This window comes from Chiloscyllium punctatum, chromosome 20 (assembly GCF_047496795.1).
Source record: "Chiloscyllium punctatum isolate Juve2018m chromosome 20, sChiPun1.3, whole genome shotgun sequence".
Lineage (NCBI taxonomy): Eukaryota > Metazoa > Chordata > Chondrichthyes > Orectolobiformes > Hemiscylliidae > Chiloscyllium > Chiloscyllium punctatum.
Genome location: NC_092758.1, coordinates 43,393,019 through 43,408,015, shown reverse-complemented (window position 1 = coordinate 43,408,015; position 14,997 = coordinate 43,393,019). Strand labels below are relative to the sequence as shown.

Here is a 14,997-nt window from a genome sequence, read left to right as displayed (position 1 = left end):
AACTTCAGCGTCCATGAGTTCCAAACACCTGAATTTCCTGGGTTTTATTGTCTTTTTTGTGCTTATTGTAGGCACCTATCTGAGCGTATCATTATCATCAGTGTGCCTTTGCTTTTCTAACCTTAGTATTGGAGGGAAAATCAGCGATGACACAGCCAAAGATAGCTGGGCATAGCGCACTGTCCTAGTGCTAAGTTGCTTTGGCCTAAGGTGTGCAAAATAATTTTTGTCATCAGTATGACCAAGTCAGTACAGTCATCAGCCTGAATCCAAGTGACTTCAGTTTTAAAAGGGTTCCTTAAACATTGGTGCCCTAATCTCGGGACAGTCTGTCTTTTCTGGAATTCATCTCTTCCAAGTTTGGCCAAGCCTGGAGCAGCATGCCCATGGTGAAACTAAAACTGCATTTTAATAAGCAGACTACGTTAACCTAACTGCTACGTGATAGCACAGTTCACATGTTTCTCAGGTGATTGTTGCTTAAGAATAGACTATGATATTTGGCCAAATTAGATCTGCCCTCTTTAGTGAAAAAGACAGAACCAATTAACCTTCTGGTTTTTGTTTTGACTGGTACCCTGTAGATGGCAGTGTAGCTATGCTGGAAAATTGACTCTGGACCTAGCTGGTTCTGGAACATAAATTTCCAGCATGACTAATTTTGTCAGGGCCCATAACCATCCTTGGATCCAGTGAGTTTGTTTTTAATTGTTTGAGTAGATCAGCAATTCAAATGTGCCTGGGACTATTCACGGTATGCATTTCACTCATTGAACCAGACTGGTTGCCTGGCTTGGTGGTTAGGAAAGACTGAGGGAGCACCCAGGCCATGAGGCGAGAGATTATGTTGGAATATAATTCTGCTGTTGGTCCGTAGTGCCTTGTGAATGCCATCCTTTGAGCTGCTAAACCTTTTCTGGAGTCCATTGCAATCAGCTCAACAGTGGAGACAAATGACATGATGGACAGCCTCTACAGTGTGAAGAGGGGACTTGCTCTTCAAAAGGACAGTGCAGTAGTTGCTCCTGCCAATGTTTCTTGTATGTACATTTGCAACTTACAGATTGGTGTGGGTGTAATCAAGTAGATTTCTTGTGTTGATTTTTACCACCTGACAAAGGCCTAGCAATGTCTTTCAAGACTTGAGTCAGTTTGGTGAGTGGGTTGAGATTTTGAACCACAGTTTTTGATGAACATTGAGATCCTTTGATGTGTTTAGCCCTTATTGTGAGTATTTTTTGATGTAAAGGAATACTAATTCATCATCAAAGGAGGGCCATAGGTAGTGAACAGTAGGCTTCCTTGTCTGTTTGACTAGATTTTTAGACTTCATCAGACTCCGAAATAATGCTGAAGTATCCCAGGTTCCTCTTTCCTGACTATAAATCAGTTATCACTACTGATATGTATACCTATAGTAGTTGATAGGGGAAATCAGGAATGTTGGCAGAGAGATACAGTTCTACTAATATGATTTGTGTTGGGCTGTTACTTAACTAAACCGTGAACCATCTCTTCTAACTTTGGCACAAAACCTTGATATTAAAAAGACTTTGCAGGGAATACTGGGTTGAATGTACCTTGGTTGTATTCTGTACCTAGGTTGATCCTGAGTGATCATCTGCTTTAATTTCTTAGATTTTAAAATAAAAATAAATTGTTTGGGTTGTTTCCAAGGGAATTTGATGATCAACCACATTATTATGGTCTTAGAGTCGCGTATTCGGCCAGACTGAGCACAAAGGATGCATAAACTAGTGATGCCATGTGCCAGATTGGACTGCAGATGAACCAGAGTACTATTGATAGGCTGGTTGGGTTAATGGAGCTGAAAGGGATCAGTGGAGAACCTTCCAAAGATAAAAGGTTCTAATTCTTCACGTTGCTGTGTATGTTCCTCGGTTGAAATCCTCAATGGAAAAGGTCGAGACTTATTTCTACCTTGACTTCTGACCTTTTTCAATTCCATTGTTTTGACAGCAATTTGTGGGCCAATAATGTTTAGATTAATTCTGTTTACCATATTCAAATGAAAGTGACTAGCAACTCCAGGCAATGCAGGGGCAAGATGTAACACAGAAAAGTTGTCTAAGATGTACTATTCCAAAATTGGCTTTGCAAGCTTGGTAGTTTGCAGTCTGGCTTCTCTTCAGATTGAGGCATGAATTACAGATATGTATGAGCAAAGGTGTTTGAGCAATTTCAAATCCAAGTACCCTTAATATTGTAAAAAGAGCTAATTTCTTCCAGTTAACTTCTCTGGGCCTCAAAATGAACTACTAAAATCTCATTTCCTTCATTTGTTTAAGATCAAAATCTCTTTTCTTCACTCTCCTTAGTTCATCTGTTAATCTAATTTGTTTTACTACTTTCTTTCCTTAATGTTAAATTCACCATTCCATCTTGTCTTCCTTGGTTCAGATGAACTGTTCATTTGACAATGCTTCAGTCTCATTGGTTAAAGAAATATACTTGTATGCCTTCGTCATTCAAATTCTCGATGTCCTTGAGAGGGTACCTTGTCATTTCAACCTTATGCTTTCAGTAATAGACCAGGCCAGGTTTAATAGTGGATGCTATTTATTGACTGGTTAAAGGAGTTGTGGACCAATTTTTATATTGGAATATTTGAATGCTGCTTATGGAGTTATTTTCAGACAATATAGATGTAATACCAAATTTAACAAAAGTTGTATTTTTTTAAAAATACTGGAAGCCAAATTCTGACTACCTTTTGATGTGTGCATATGTATTTTGTGTCTAAGTATATATTTAGTTTTCCTTTTTTGAAAGGTGGCATTAAAACTTCATCCACACCTTTCCCAGACCATGCATTCTAGATCATAGGTGTTTCATTTAAAAATAAATCACCTTTTTTTTGACAATTAATTGGAATTTGTTCTCTACTTAACAACTCTCTGGCTGAAATGTTTCTTATTTGCTGTATCAACATGTTTTGTAATTTTGATATCCCTTATGTAAGATTTGTTTTATTTAAAATGAAACTGAATGAACTGCCAGCACAATTCAGATAGACTTTTCATTCACCAGCTTAACTTTCAATTATGTAATATGTTAACTTGGGTTTAGTTAAACTCTTTGCACAGTCACTGAGATGTTCTAAGTGTTTAGAAAAGCTGGAAATCTGAAATATAAGAACAACAGCTGCTGAGTATTTGGCAGCATTTTTCAAGAGAAACAGTTCAAGTTTCAATGATGGCCTTTCATCTGAACTCTGGTTTTCTTATTTCTCTAAAAAGAATAAATGCTATTAACATCTTTTTATTTTGTCGTTAATTTTATTGTTTTGATTTAAATTGAGAAATGATTAAAGATAAAGCTGTAGACATTTTTAATATGAGGGAAATTTTAAGTGAGCAAATCATGTTATCCATTGGTCATTGTTTAATACCAAACTGGGACTAACTTAAAATCTATCTTGTGGTATAGAATCTAAATGAGGAAGCAAAAAAGCACAGTATTTAATTCAAAGTGAAATAATGTACAAGTGAAATGTGCAGTTCAGGAGAGATGGGATTCCAAGCAAGACAGACAAGTATAATGATTCTTAACATGTTTCAACAATAGCTTGCGGAAAAATGAGAGGTAGCACTTGTAAAGTTACATTTTTAGGGTCAAAGCCAATAATTAAAACTCTCTGGCACACTATTTAAAAAAACTGATGTATCCCAATGCAAGTGAATTTAACATTTTTCTGCATGCTGGTGGGTAACGAGTGGGAAAGAACTGCAATTTTTTGCCAAATTATGAAGGAACAAGTTGAGCAGCAACTTTAGGATTTCCACATTTAACTGTGCACACTTGGATGCTGACAGTTGCTCCATAATCGTGAATGCTTTTCCTTTTAACAAAATCTGAACTAGTATATTTGTTGAAGTTCAATGGTCTTTGCTAAGTAAATGCATTATCTGTTTCAGCCAGGTACTATCCTATTTATGCTCCTTGCAGGCAGCTTGGTGGGTTTTAAAAAAGCACACTGATGATTGCTGCATGTACCCCCAAAGTTTTCCAAATGTGGTTAAGTACCTGTGAGGAGCTGTACTCAGTTATCATGCTGAAGCTTTTCCTTCTGGCTTCAGGTCAAAAACTGTAGGTCTGCAGCACGGTTTTCTGGCGCTGTAAAGTGAAAATCACTTTCAGCAATAAGTCTTCAGTAGTAAGATATCCAGACTACGGGCATCATCCTATTATGTACTGAAAACATTTGATGCTGACAGCTTAATGTCTGAGATGACAAGTATCTGTTCCCCAGTACTAACGTTCCTTGCCTTGAGTGCAGCGTTACATTTTAAAGTATAATGGAATCATTTAACTTTCTTAGCAGTGGCCTTCAGTATCATGCTGGAAGTAACTCTAGAAGCTCAAGGAAGAATGAAGTTCTGCATACTTGTAATGTTAGGGAATGTTAGTTTTGACTCTAACTGAAATATTTCATAGTTATACAAAAATACGCATTTAAGTACTTGTCACCTTTTTTAAACTTTTAACTTTTTGTACTGTATGGAGGATCATCAGGCTTCTAAACATTTTCAAAATTTGTTCCATATTGCTGAATGTTTATTCGAGTTTAGTTCCAGTGCTCCTGTTCTGTAAATGATGTATGTGATGTGACTTGGAATTCTAATGTAAAGTTCATCATTTTGATTCTTTAGCACCTAATGAAACTCTTTAGATTGGCTACATTTTTGTCGAATTTGAAACTTTTGTGCACATTCTTCTTGTTGATTTGAAAGGAATGGGGATGAGCATGATGGTATTGCAGAAGAAAACCCGAATTTCTCATTTCCAATCACAATTGGATGAACCTACGATTTAATGTGTTGCACTGAGAAGGGAGAAAATTGAAAATTTGGCACACTTTCCAACCGCCATCCCCACCCCCCAAGTTTAACAGGTGCATGAGAGAAGACAATGAAACAAAGCAGTCTTCAAATGCATTTAGAAAATGTAGCTGCCAAACCCTTAATTAGGAGTGTCAAATTATTTTACTTGTATCTTATTTAAAGTTGCATGTTTAATATGAAACTTATGATGGAGCTTTTAATTTTTTGTGGACTAACCATATTGTGCATGAACTGCATTTAACGTATGGCTGTTGTGTTTGTGTCTTTGCATTTTCACCTGCAACACTCCTACTAACTGATGTGATGAATCAAAACAAAAGGAATTGGTAAATTATCCACTGCTGATGGTAAAGCCTTCGCAGATCCTGAGGTACTCCGAAGACTGACTTCTTCAGTTAGCTGTGCGTTGGATGAAGCTGCTGCTGCCTTGACCCGAATGAGAGCAGAAAATACTTTAAATGCAGGACAAGCAGACAAGTATGTTTTTCTTGTTATTTCTGTATTCATGGGGCTGGGGCAGAGAGATAAGTGAAAATGGAATAGGTGATTATTCAACAAAACATTACAGCAGCATGACTTTATAAAAATTAATTCTTCTATGGGATTTAGGAATTTTTTCCAACAGGTATTTTCTGGTTCTTTCTGTGATTATATGGCAACAGAATAAGTAGAATTATATTTCTATAATGCAAATTGTGTATTTGCTGTGGCATATAAATTTGGTTACATGTGTTTCAGTGAAAACCCCATACAGTGGTATTAACGTGTTTCTAGTTACATCCTACTTTGTAGAGTAGCCATTGCATGACTTGAAAGTTCAAGAATAGCTAATCTATGATTAATCCATTCATTATTTAAATCCGTGCATTTTAGTATATGTATACACTTTATTGAATTTTGGTTAAATTTTAGACTGGTCACATCCAGATAAACTGATCGGATGGCTGTTTCAGCAGTGATACTAAAGCATAAGTTATACTGTGTTCCAGTTACCAGTGTTTTTGTCAGTTTGTCAAGACATAAATCTGAATTCAAAACAGTTCTGTTTCCTGGCTAGTATATTTATGTATATGGATACACAACAGGAATTGAATACCAATAGTGTGAGCATAAGTTCATCTTTACAGTAGGCATCTGTGATTTAGAAGGACTGGAAGCCTGTGATGAGCGGTGTGCTGCAAGGGTCAGTGCTGGGTCCACAGCTGCTTGTAATTTATGTAAATGATTTGGATGTTAAGAGAGGAGGTATGATTAATAGGTTTGCAGATGACACTAAAATGGAGGTGTAGTGGACAGCAAAGAAGGTTACCTCACAGTACAATGGTTTCTTGATCAGATGGAGTTTAATTTCAACAAATGTGAAGTGTTGCACTTTGAGGCAAACCAGGGCAGGAATTGTACAGTTAAAGGTAGGGCCCTGCTGAGTGTTGCTGATCAAAGAGATCTGGGGGTGCAGGTGCGTAGTTCCTTGAAAGTGGAGTTAAAGGTAGGCAGGGTGGTAAAGGAGGTGATTGGCCTTCATTGGTCAGAGCACGGAGTATAGGAGTTGGGATGTCATGTTGCAGCTATGCAGGACATTGATCAGGCCATCTTTGGACTCTAGCCATAGAGATGTACAGCATGGAAACAGACCCTTCGGTCCAACCGTCCATGCCGACCAGATATCCCAACCCAATCTAGTCCCACCTGCTAGCACCCGGCCCATATCCCTCCAAACCCTTCCTATTCATATACCCATTCAAATGCTTCTTAAATGTTGCAATTTTACCAACCTCCACCACATCCTCTGGCAGCTCATTCCATACACGTACCACCTTCTGCGTGAAAAAGTTGCCCTTTATGTCTCTTTTATATCATGCCCCTCTCACCCTCAACCTATGCCCTCTTGTTCTTGACTCCCCGACCCCAGGGAAAAGACTTTGTCTATTTACCCTTTCCATGCCCCTCATAATTTTATAAACCTCTATAAGGTCACTCCTCAGCTTCCGATGCTCCAGGGAAAACCACTCAGCCTGTTCAGCCTCTCCCTGTAGCTCAGATCCTCCAACATCCTTGTAAGTCTTTTCTGAACCCTTTCACGTTTCACAACTCCTTTCCGATAGGAAGGAGACCAGAATTGCATGCAATATTCCAACAGTGGTCTACCAATGTCCTGTACAGCCACAATATGACCTCCCAACTCCTGCTGAAACGTCGATTCTCCTGCTCCTTTGATGCTGCCTGACCTGCTGCGCTTTTCCAGCAACACATTTTTAAGCTCCCAACTCCTGTACTCAATAATCTGACCAATAAAGGAAAGCATACCAAACGCTGCCTTCACTATTCTATCTACCTGCAACTCCACTTTCAAGGAGCTGTGAACCTGCACTCCAAGGTCTCTTTGTTCAGTAACACTCCCTAGGACCTTACCATTAAGTGTATAAGTTCTGTTAAGATTTGCTTTCCCAAAATGCAGCACCTCACATTTATCTGAATTAAACTCCATCTGCCACTTCTCAGCCCGTTGGCACATCTGGTCCAGATCCTGTTTTAATCTGAGGTAACCCTCTTCGCTGTTCACCACACCTCCAATTTTGGTGTCACCTGCAAACTTACTAACTGTACCTCTTATGCTCACATCCAAATCATTTATGTAAATGACAAAAAGTAGAGGACCCAGCACTGATCCTTATGGCACTCCACTGGTCACAGACCTCCAGTCTGAAAAACAACCCTCCACCACCACCCTCTGTCTTCTACCTTTTGAGCCAGTTCTGTATCCAAATGGCTAGTTCTCCCTGTATTCCATGAGATCTCACCTTGCTAATCAGTCTCCCGTGCAGAACCTTGTTGGATGCCTTACTGAAGTTCATATAGATCATGTCCACCGCTCTGCCCTCATCAGTCCTCTTTGTTACTTCTTCAAAAAACTCAGTCAAGTTTGTGAGACATGATTTCCCATGCACAAAGCCATGTTGACTTTCCCTAATCAGTCCTTGCCTTTCCAAATACATGTACATCCTGTCCCTCAGGATTCCCTCCAACAACTTGCCCACCACCGAGGTCAGGCTTACAGGTCGGTAGTTCCCTGGCATGTCTTTACCGCCCTTCTTAAACAGTGGCACCACGTTAGCCAACCTCCAGTCTTCTGTCATCTCACCTGTGACTATCGATGATACAAATATCTCCGCAAGAGGCCCAGCAATCACTTCTCTAGCTTCCCACAGAGTTCTCCGGTCCTGGGGATTTTAACCTTTAACTGTTTCAAGACATCTAGGTAGTTCTTTGATAACGCAGTGGTTGCGTTCCTGTTCAACCCCTCATTATAGAAAAATTGCATTTCAGAAACAGTGCTTAGTGTTGTTACAGCTGACACATATTCAAAAATTTCACGCTTTAGAATCTGTGTGCCCAGTTCATTAATTGCACTACACTGAATGCCTTTAACAAATGCGCATTATAGCAGAATGACTTGTACTGCATGCACTTATGGTCGCCCTCCCCGAGGAAAGGTTTTGTTAAACTTGAAAAGGTATAGAAAAGATGTACGAGGATGTTGCTGGGACTGGAGGGTTTACATTACAGGAAGAGGCTGGGCCCTTTTCCCTGGGGTGTCAGAGGCTGAGGGGTGACCTTTATAGAGGTTTGTAAATTCATGAGGCATGGATAGGGTGAATAGCTCAGGTCTTTTTCTTTGGGTGGGGATGCCCAAAACTAGAGGGCATAGATTTGCGGTGGGTGGGGAAAGAAGGATTAAAGGAGGACCTGAGGGGTAACATTTTCACGCAGAGGATGATGCAAAAATGGAATGAGCTGTCTCAGGAAGTGGTGGAGGCTGGTACAACATTTAAAAGGCATCTGGCGAGTTGTATGAATAGGAAAGGTTTAGAGGGATATGCCCTCCAAATCCAAGCAAGTGGGATTGGGATTTCTGGTTGATACAGACAAGTTGGATCCAAAGGGCTTGTGTGTAACTCTAAGACTACAAGTGAAAATGTTGAGAAGGGGATATTGGGTCGTCGGTTCGACTTAATCTTGTGCTTTATATTTTGGGAGTAAATGCAGTTTTAATATCAGTGCAGGTGGGTGTATCTTTCAGCTGATGCACAAAAAGTTAGATTTTCACTTGACTGTGTAGTACTGTCAGATTTTGCAGAATAAGCCAGAAAGCTTAGTTTGCTTCCCCCCTTTCCTATCTGACTTTGCTGAAGGGGCTAATTTGAGTTTCATAGCTAAGTATTAATTTGTTGTAAATTTGCTACCTATTATACTCATTTGAGAATTGTTTTGATTCGATCCCCTAATCCAGATGGCACTCAGGCAGCAGTTGATTTTCATAGTATTGTCATTTCCGTACTGCTTGCCTTTCCAAAGGATGTGGTTGCTCTTTAATATAGTAAAGGCTGTAATTTACCTTTGTTTGTTTGTGTCATAACTAATTTTAATTGGCAATTTCCCTTTTCATACCATTGTACATGTGCTATTCTTTGCTTCGTTCTGTTGCAATTCCATTTCCTCCCCAAATATAACTCTTTAAAAATGTTTTGTTGCGACAAGGGGTAAACCACTCTGCTAATTTAAACCCGACGCACAGAAACTCACCTTGCACCGTAGTTTGTTAAATTTAGAGAGGCAAAGAACTATCCCAGAGTTCACTATTTTAAAGTAAGAATTAACAATTTTATTCCTAAAGTTCAACAGAGAACATTAAAACAACAACTATATACAGCTCCTTTCTCTCAAACCTATCTTTTACTTCCGACTCTACAATACTGGTCCGATGAAACAAAAACCCTGATTTAAGGTTTAGAGAGGAAAAAAAAAATCCTGTTTCAAAACCAGCCTCCTCTGCCACCTTTTCTTTGGTCTTCTGCTGCACAGCGTTTCTTATGGACAGATTCCTATCAGAGAGCTATTTGGCTAGCAGTGTATACTTGTTGGTGCTCTTTGCCGTTCGCCCCTTAACACTTTAAAATGTCCAGGTTTCTACCCTAAAACATCGGACCATTTCATTGGTTTGGTGTCATCCCAAGCATTAAAATTCCAATTCAATTGGATTTTGGTATCTGGGACATAATTTAAACGGATTGGCCGAATCTGAATTTGTTTTTGTTCCATGGAAATGCAACTCCAGCAATTTGTTTCCACCAAATGTTAATTTTTAAGTTGTTCAGCACACTGTGCTTTCAGTCAGTCCTTGCTAGCTTCCTCTTCAAGGTACAGTGCATATCTACGCCACCGTAACAGTTTAAAGAGGTATAAAAATTAACTCTCGTAATAAATTGCTAATCTCATGAGTAATAAAAAGAGTAGTTTGTGGAACACATGCTCAGAATGTGTAGAAAACACAGAGTCAGTCGCCATGACCAAAAGTGAATGTTGATATTGTTTTTAGGATTAATTATCACATTTCAATTTTTTAAACCATACTTTCCCTTCTTTGTGTTTAACTTCTCCAACAAAGAGTTCAAAATTAAATCTTGGTGGTGAAAACATTTTGTTAATGTGATGACATGCCAAAGTAAATAATTGAGATTGTTTTTTGGTTTAGCCGAAGTTTAGCAGAAGCATGTTCAGATGGAGATGTGAATGCCGTCCGAAAACTGCTAGATGAAGGTCGGAGCGTAAACGAGCATACAGAAGAGGGTGAAAGTCTCCTTTGCTTGGCATGCTCAGCTGGCTACTATGAACTTGCACAAGTAAGTATTAAGCGACTCATTTATTTTACAATAAACTAACATACTACAAATTTCAACTGTGTGCTGAAGAGTACTGCATTTGAGCTGTTTTAAGATTTTCATTTGAGTTTCTTTTGATTCTTGGTTTTCTGCAAGTCAGCTTGCTATTATTTAAAGTTAAGATAATTTAATTTTATGTCTGTCGTGTTTGTGTACAGTGTGTAGTTGCTGAAGTCTTCTCTCGGGCTAAATCTGTTTGAGAAGTCCTGCATTCCAAACTTTGCAAGGCTTAGGGTTAATGTAAGCCTGCTGCTATTGCTAATTCAATTTGGTACTTGGAAGAAATTCTAGTAGTCCAGTCAGTTTAAGACAGCCTGAAATATAAACAGCGTTAACATATTAGTAAAGGACTGTTTTGCTTATTACTTCATTGGTTTGGGGAGTGACAAGGGGTGCCTGATTTGTGTCCAGTGCAGATGAGTGTATAGTCTTTCAGGGTGACTGAGCAACATTATTAATATCTCATACAATGCTGTGTTTTCAGAACTATCTTCCATCTCAATTGTATATACAACACTTCTACCCATTATTCTATTGATTTATGTTCATAGAGCCAAAGGGTGAACAGCTGACCTGATGTTCCTTGTTTGGTCATCTTTCTAGCCATTTCAAATGTGTACTAATTCCAGGGGTGTACACAAATAAATGTAAATGTTAAATGGCTAACAGCTGAGAGTTGGTAAAATAAGCCAGCAATTATTCCAATGAAAACTTAAATAATGAACACCAATTATGGCATTGTGTGGACACTGCATGTTACTAATTATGTTTAAATTAGCTGTGGAGATGGCAGCCATCAGTTCATTCCAACAAATTCTCCAAACGAAACTAGTGTCTATTGCTACAAAATTGAATCTTTAGTTTTTAATGGGTATTGTGATCACATGTTTAACAGATGCAAGATATAGACAAGTGAAAGATTTGTTTTTGCAGTGATGACTGATGAGATGTATTAATATTTTGAGTTTGGATTTTAAATCAGTGGCATATGGCTGTTGGTCTAATTTTGTGAAGGGATTTAAAACTGGCTTACCTTTGCAAAACCATGCCTTTAAACCAGCACGTGCATTTTGGAGAGTTAATCAAAGTTCATGCTCGGAGAATTTTTTTCTAGAGAAAGAAAACACCAAACCATTAAATTTAGAGTCCAGGATGTACAAGCTGTATTAAAAAATTTAGTGCAAAAGCTTTTGGGCAGTTGTAAGGAAACTTGACTGGGGCCAAAGGAAGTATGGTTTCTCCTAGAATGAGCAGATGATTCAGAGCAGGAAATAAGTCACCTCCGTGAAAAAGTATAGTTTGAGAAATGTCCAGACAAGGACTGTTTCGTTAGATGTCTGCAGATCATTAAGAGACAGAGTCTAAAAACTGTTCTAAGGGTAGTCAAGGGAAAAAAAAAAGCCTTGCAGCTCACTGGAGCAGAACAGAGAAAAAGCAATTAAGTCAAATGTATGGATGTGGATTTTCCTTGTTTGAAGTGTTGAGGATTGTGAAGTGTTTTTGCTATTTGAGGAACTATGAAATGATGGCATTGGAGATTAAATGAAATTTTGTTTCTGCAATGTATTTGGAAAACTTTGAGACTTGTTTGTTCTATTTTTTTTTTGTCTGAGCTTCTATTTCATTATTAACACAAAATCTACAACTTTTTAAACTTATTTTTCAGTGAAAGATTGCCACAGTACATTAAAGAAAAACAAAATGTCCTACTGTGCAGCATTTCATTTTGGGATCTGACTTATCCATTAGTAACATCAGCTGGGATCATCACAAGTGGGACTCTTGCTGCATTTTCAGTTTGCTTCATTTAAGAGGGATCTGTCTCATGTAAAGAAATGGGCATAAGGAAGTTCTGGACGTAAAATGGCAATGTTGCATTGAAACTTTATTTTTGAAGATAGCTTTAAAGGTTAAGTTTTCAAGAAGTGGAAGAGACAGCAGTGGACTGTTTGAAACCTTCCACTAAAGCTTCACTGAGAATTAGTGGATAACTTGAATCTAGAAGTAAAAGCAAAATCTTGGAAGAAGTTATTTGAATGATTATTAAGCATTTAGAATTAGAAAGGAAATGTAAAACTGAGGTGCCACAGCTTGGATAGAAAAGGAAAAAGGTTGATTGAGAGAAATGAAAAGATTTGTTAGTAGAACAGAAGCTAATGAAAAGTGCGGAAAGAGAGCCATATTAAGTGAATTTAAAGAAAAAGCTTGAACATCAAAGATATAAGGCAGTTAGACAAAATTTCATCATACCTTAAAGAAAAAAGGATAAGTCTGAAACAGTCCAGAATTTAATTTAACTAAAAATCTATGTTTAGTGTCTAGATTTACTGAGGATGAAGTCAAAAGATAATTCACTTCATTTGAAAAGTCAGCTGAATGGATCAATTGTCAAAAAGTTAGAAAAATTTGAAAACAAAGATTATTGAAGAATTCAGAAAAACTGTTCCTGCAAATCTAAAAATTTTCGCTGCGCTTTAAATGTCAAAGATCAGATAAGTTGCAATTCTGGCAGTACAGAGGAGGTAATGACACAGTAGTAATATCACTGGATGGGTAACTCAGAATCCTTGGCTAATGTGCTGGAGACATGGATTTGAGTCCCATCCATCATGGGAGTTTATGAAATTTGTATTAAAAATTGTACTAAATTTAAAAACTCGCCTAATGGTCACCATGCAATCACTCCTGATTGTTGTGCAAACTCTTCTGCTATTGTCCTGAGTGAAGGACTGATCCTCCAAGGGAGGAAGTCTGTTGGCCTTACCTGATCTGGCCGACGTATGACTACATGTTACAGCAATGTAATTAACTCTTAACTGCTCTCTGAAATGGCCATAGTGAGCAACTCTGATTCAGTGAATCCTAAATCCATGAACAAATTTTTTAAAAATTACCTATGATTTCTAGCACTGTCAGTAGTGAGAAGATAAATCAAATGGGAATCTGGAAATACGTCTGCAGGTGTTTCAGGGAACAAGCAGAAGGATGCCAAGTAATAAAAGAAAAAAAGATGAGAAACAAAATAGATGTCTAGAAACTGAACTGTGCTTTACATAAATGCAGTCAGGAATCTGCTGGAATAGTCCCCATTTGCCTCCAACTCTGCTCAAGAAGCTTGGCATTATCCAGCACAAAGGAGCCCATATGATTGATACCATATCCACAAGCATTTGGACATTCTAACCACCAATACTCAGGAACAGCAGTCTACGAATGCACTGCAAAAAAAATCTGAGATACTAAGGCAGCCCCTTATAAACTGACAACGAATTCCATCTTGAAAAACAAGGAAAGCAGATACATGGGATCACCACTACCTGCAAGTCCTTTTCCAACCTGACTTGGAAATAGGTTACCAGTCATTCACTGGGTCAAAAATTCCAGAATTCCTCCTCTAACAATATTGAAGGTGGCACATGGTCATTGTCGCATGTTGAATGCAGAGGTTCGTGAAGGCAGCTCACCATCACGCACTCAAAGGCTAGGCAACAACTGCTTGCCCAGCTAGCAACGCTCATGTCCTATGAGTGAATTAAAAGAAAAAAGATGTGTGTACTCAGGACTCATGAGTGCTGTGCTCCTCACTTAGTTTTAAATTGAAGCTTCTGAATAATAAAACTATTCTTTTGAGCCCTGTTAATTTAATAACTTATTTATTTAGGTTTTGCTTGCTGTGCATGCTAATGTTGAAGATCGTGGTATCAAGGGAGACATAACTCCATTGATGGCTGCTGCCAGTGGAGGCTATGTAGACATAGTCAAATTGTTACTGGCCCATGACGCTGATGTAAATGCTCAGTCTTCAACAGGTAAGTAATCAAGTTACTTAGCTATCTCGTTTCAGTTCTGACATAGTGAGATGGCACTTCAGACTTTTAAAACTTAAATTTGCTTTTCCTTTTAGGAAATACAGCACTCACTTATGCCTGTGCTGGTGGGTTTGTTGATGTTGTAAAAGTACTTCTGAAAGCAGGGGCCAATATTGAGGATCACAATGAAAATGGTCACACACCTTTGATGGAAGCAGCAAGTGCTGGCCATGTGGAAGTTGCTCGAGTGCTTTTAGAATATGGCGCAGGAATCAATACTCACTCAAATGAGTTCAAGGAAAGTGCACTTACATTGGCATGTTACAAAGGTATGATATTGATGTTTTGTGAGCAATATATCATGTGACAAAATATTCTGCATATTGATAGATCCTTGAAGGGAACAGGGAAGTTAAATAAGGTAAAGAATACTTGCCTTTATTAGCTGAGACCTGCTGAAGTTGTATGAAAGGCTGGTTGGGCCACACTTGGAGTACTGCATGTATTTCTGGTCACTGCATTACAGGAAGGACATACTTACATTGGAGTGGTTGCAAAGTAGATTCACTAACATGCTGCCAGGGATGGAGTTTGAGATGAGGAAAG

At 38.5% G+C, this 14,997-nt stretch overlaps 1 protein-coding gene across 16 annotated transcripts in view; it reads left to right on the top strand.

Moving 5' to 3' along the window:
- ankhd1 (ankyrin repeat and KH domain containing 1) overlaps positions 1 to 14,997 on the top strand; it is a 155,315-nt gene that overhangs the window by 66,810 nt on the left and 73,508 nt on the right. For all 16 annotated transcript variants that reach the window (XM_072590799.1, XM_072590811.1, XM_072590803.1 and 13 more), the window contains 4 exons: positions 5,186 to 5,342; positions 10,396 to 10,543; positions 14,244 to 14,391; positions 14,487 to 14,720. In XM_072590799.1, coding sequence (XP_072446900.1) covers positions 5,186 to 5,342; positions 10,396 to 10,543; positions 14,244 to 14,391; positions 14,487 to 14,720 — 687 coding nt within the window. The remainder of the gene's footprint in view (positions 1 to 5,185; positions 5,343 to 10,395; positions 10,544 to 14,243; positions 14,392 to 14,486; positions 14,721 to 14,997) is intronic.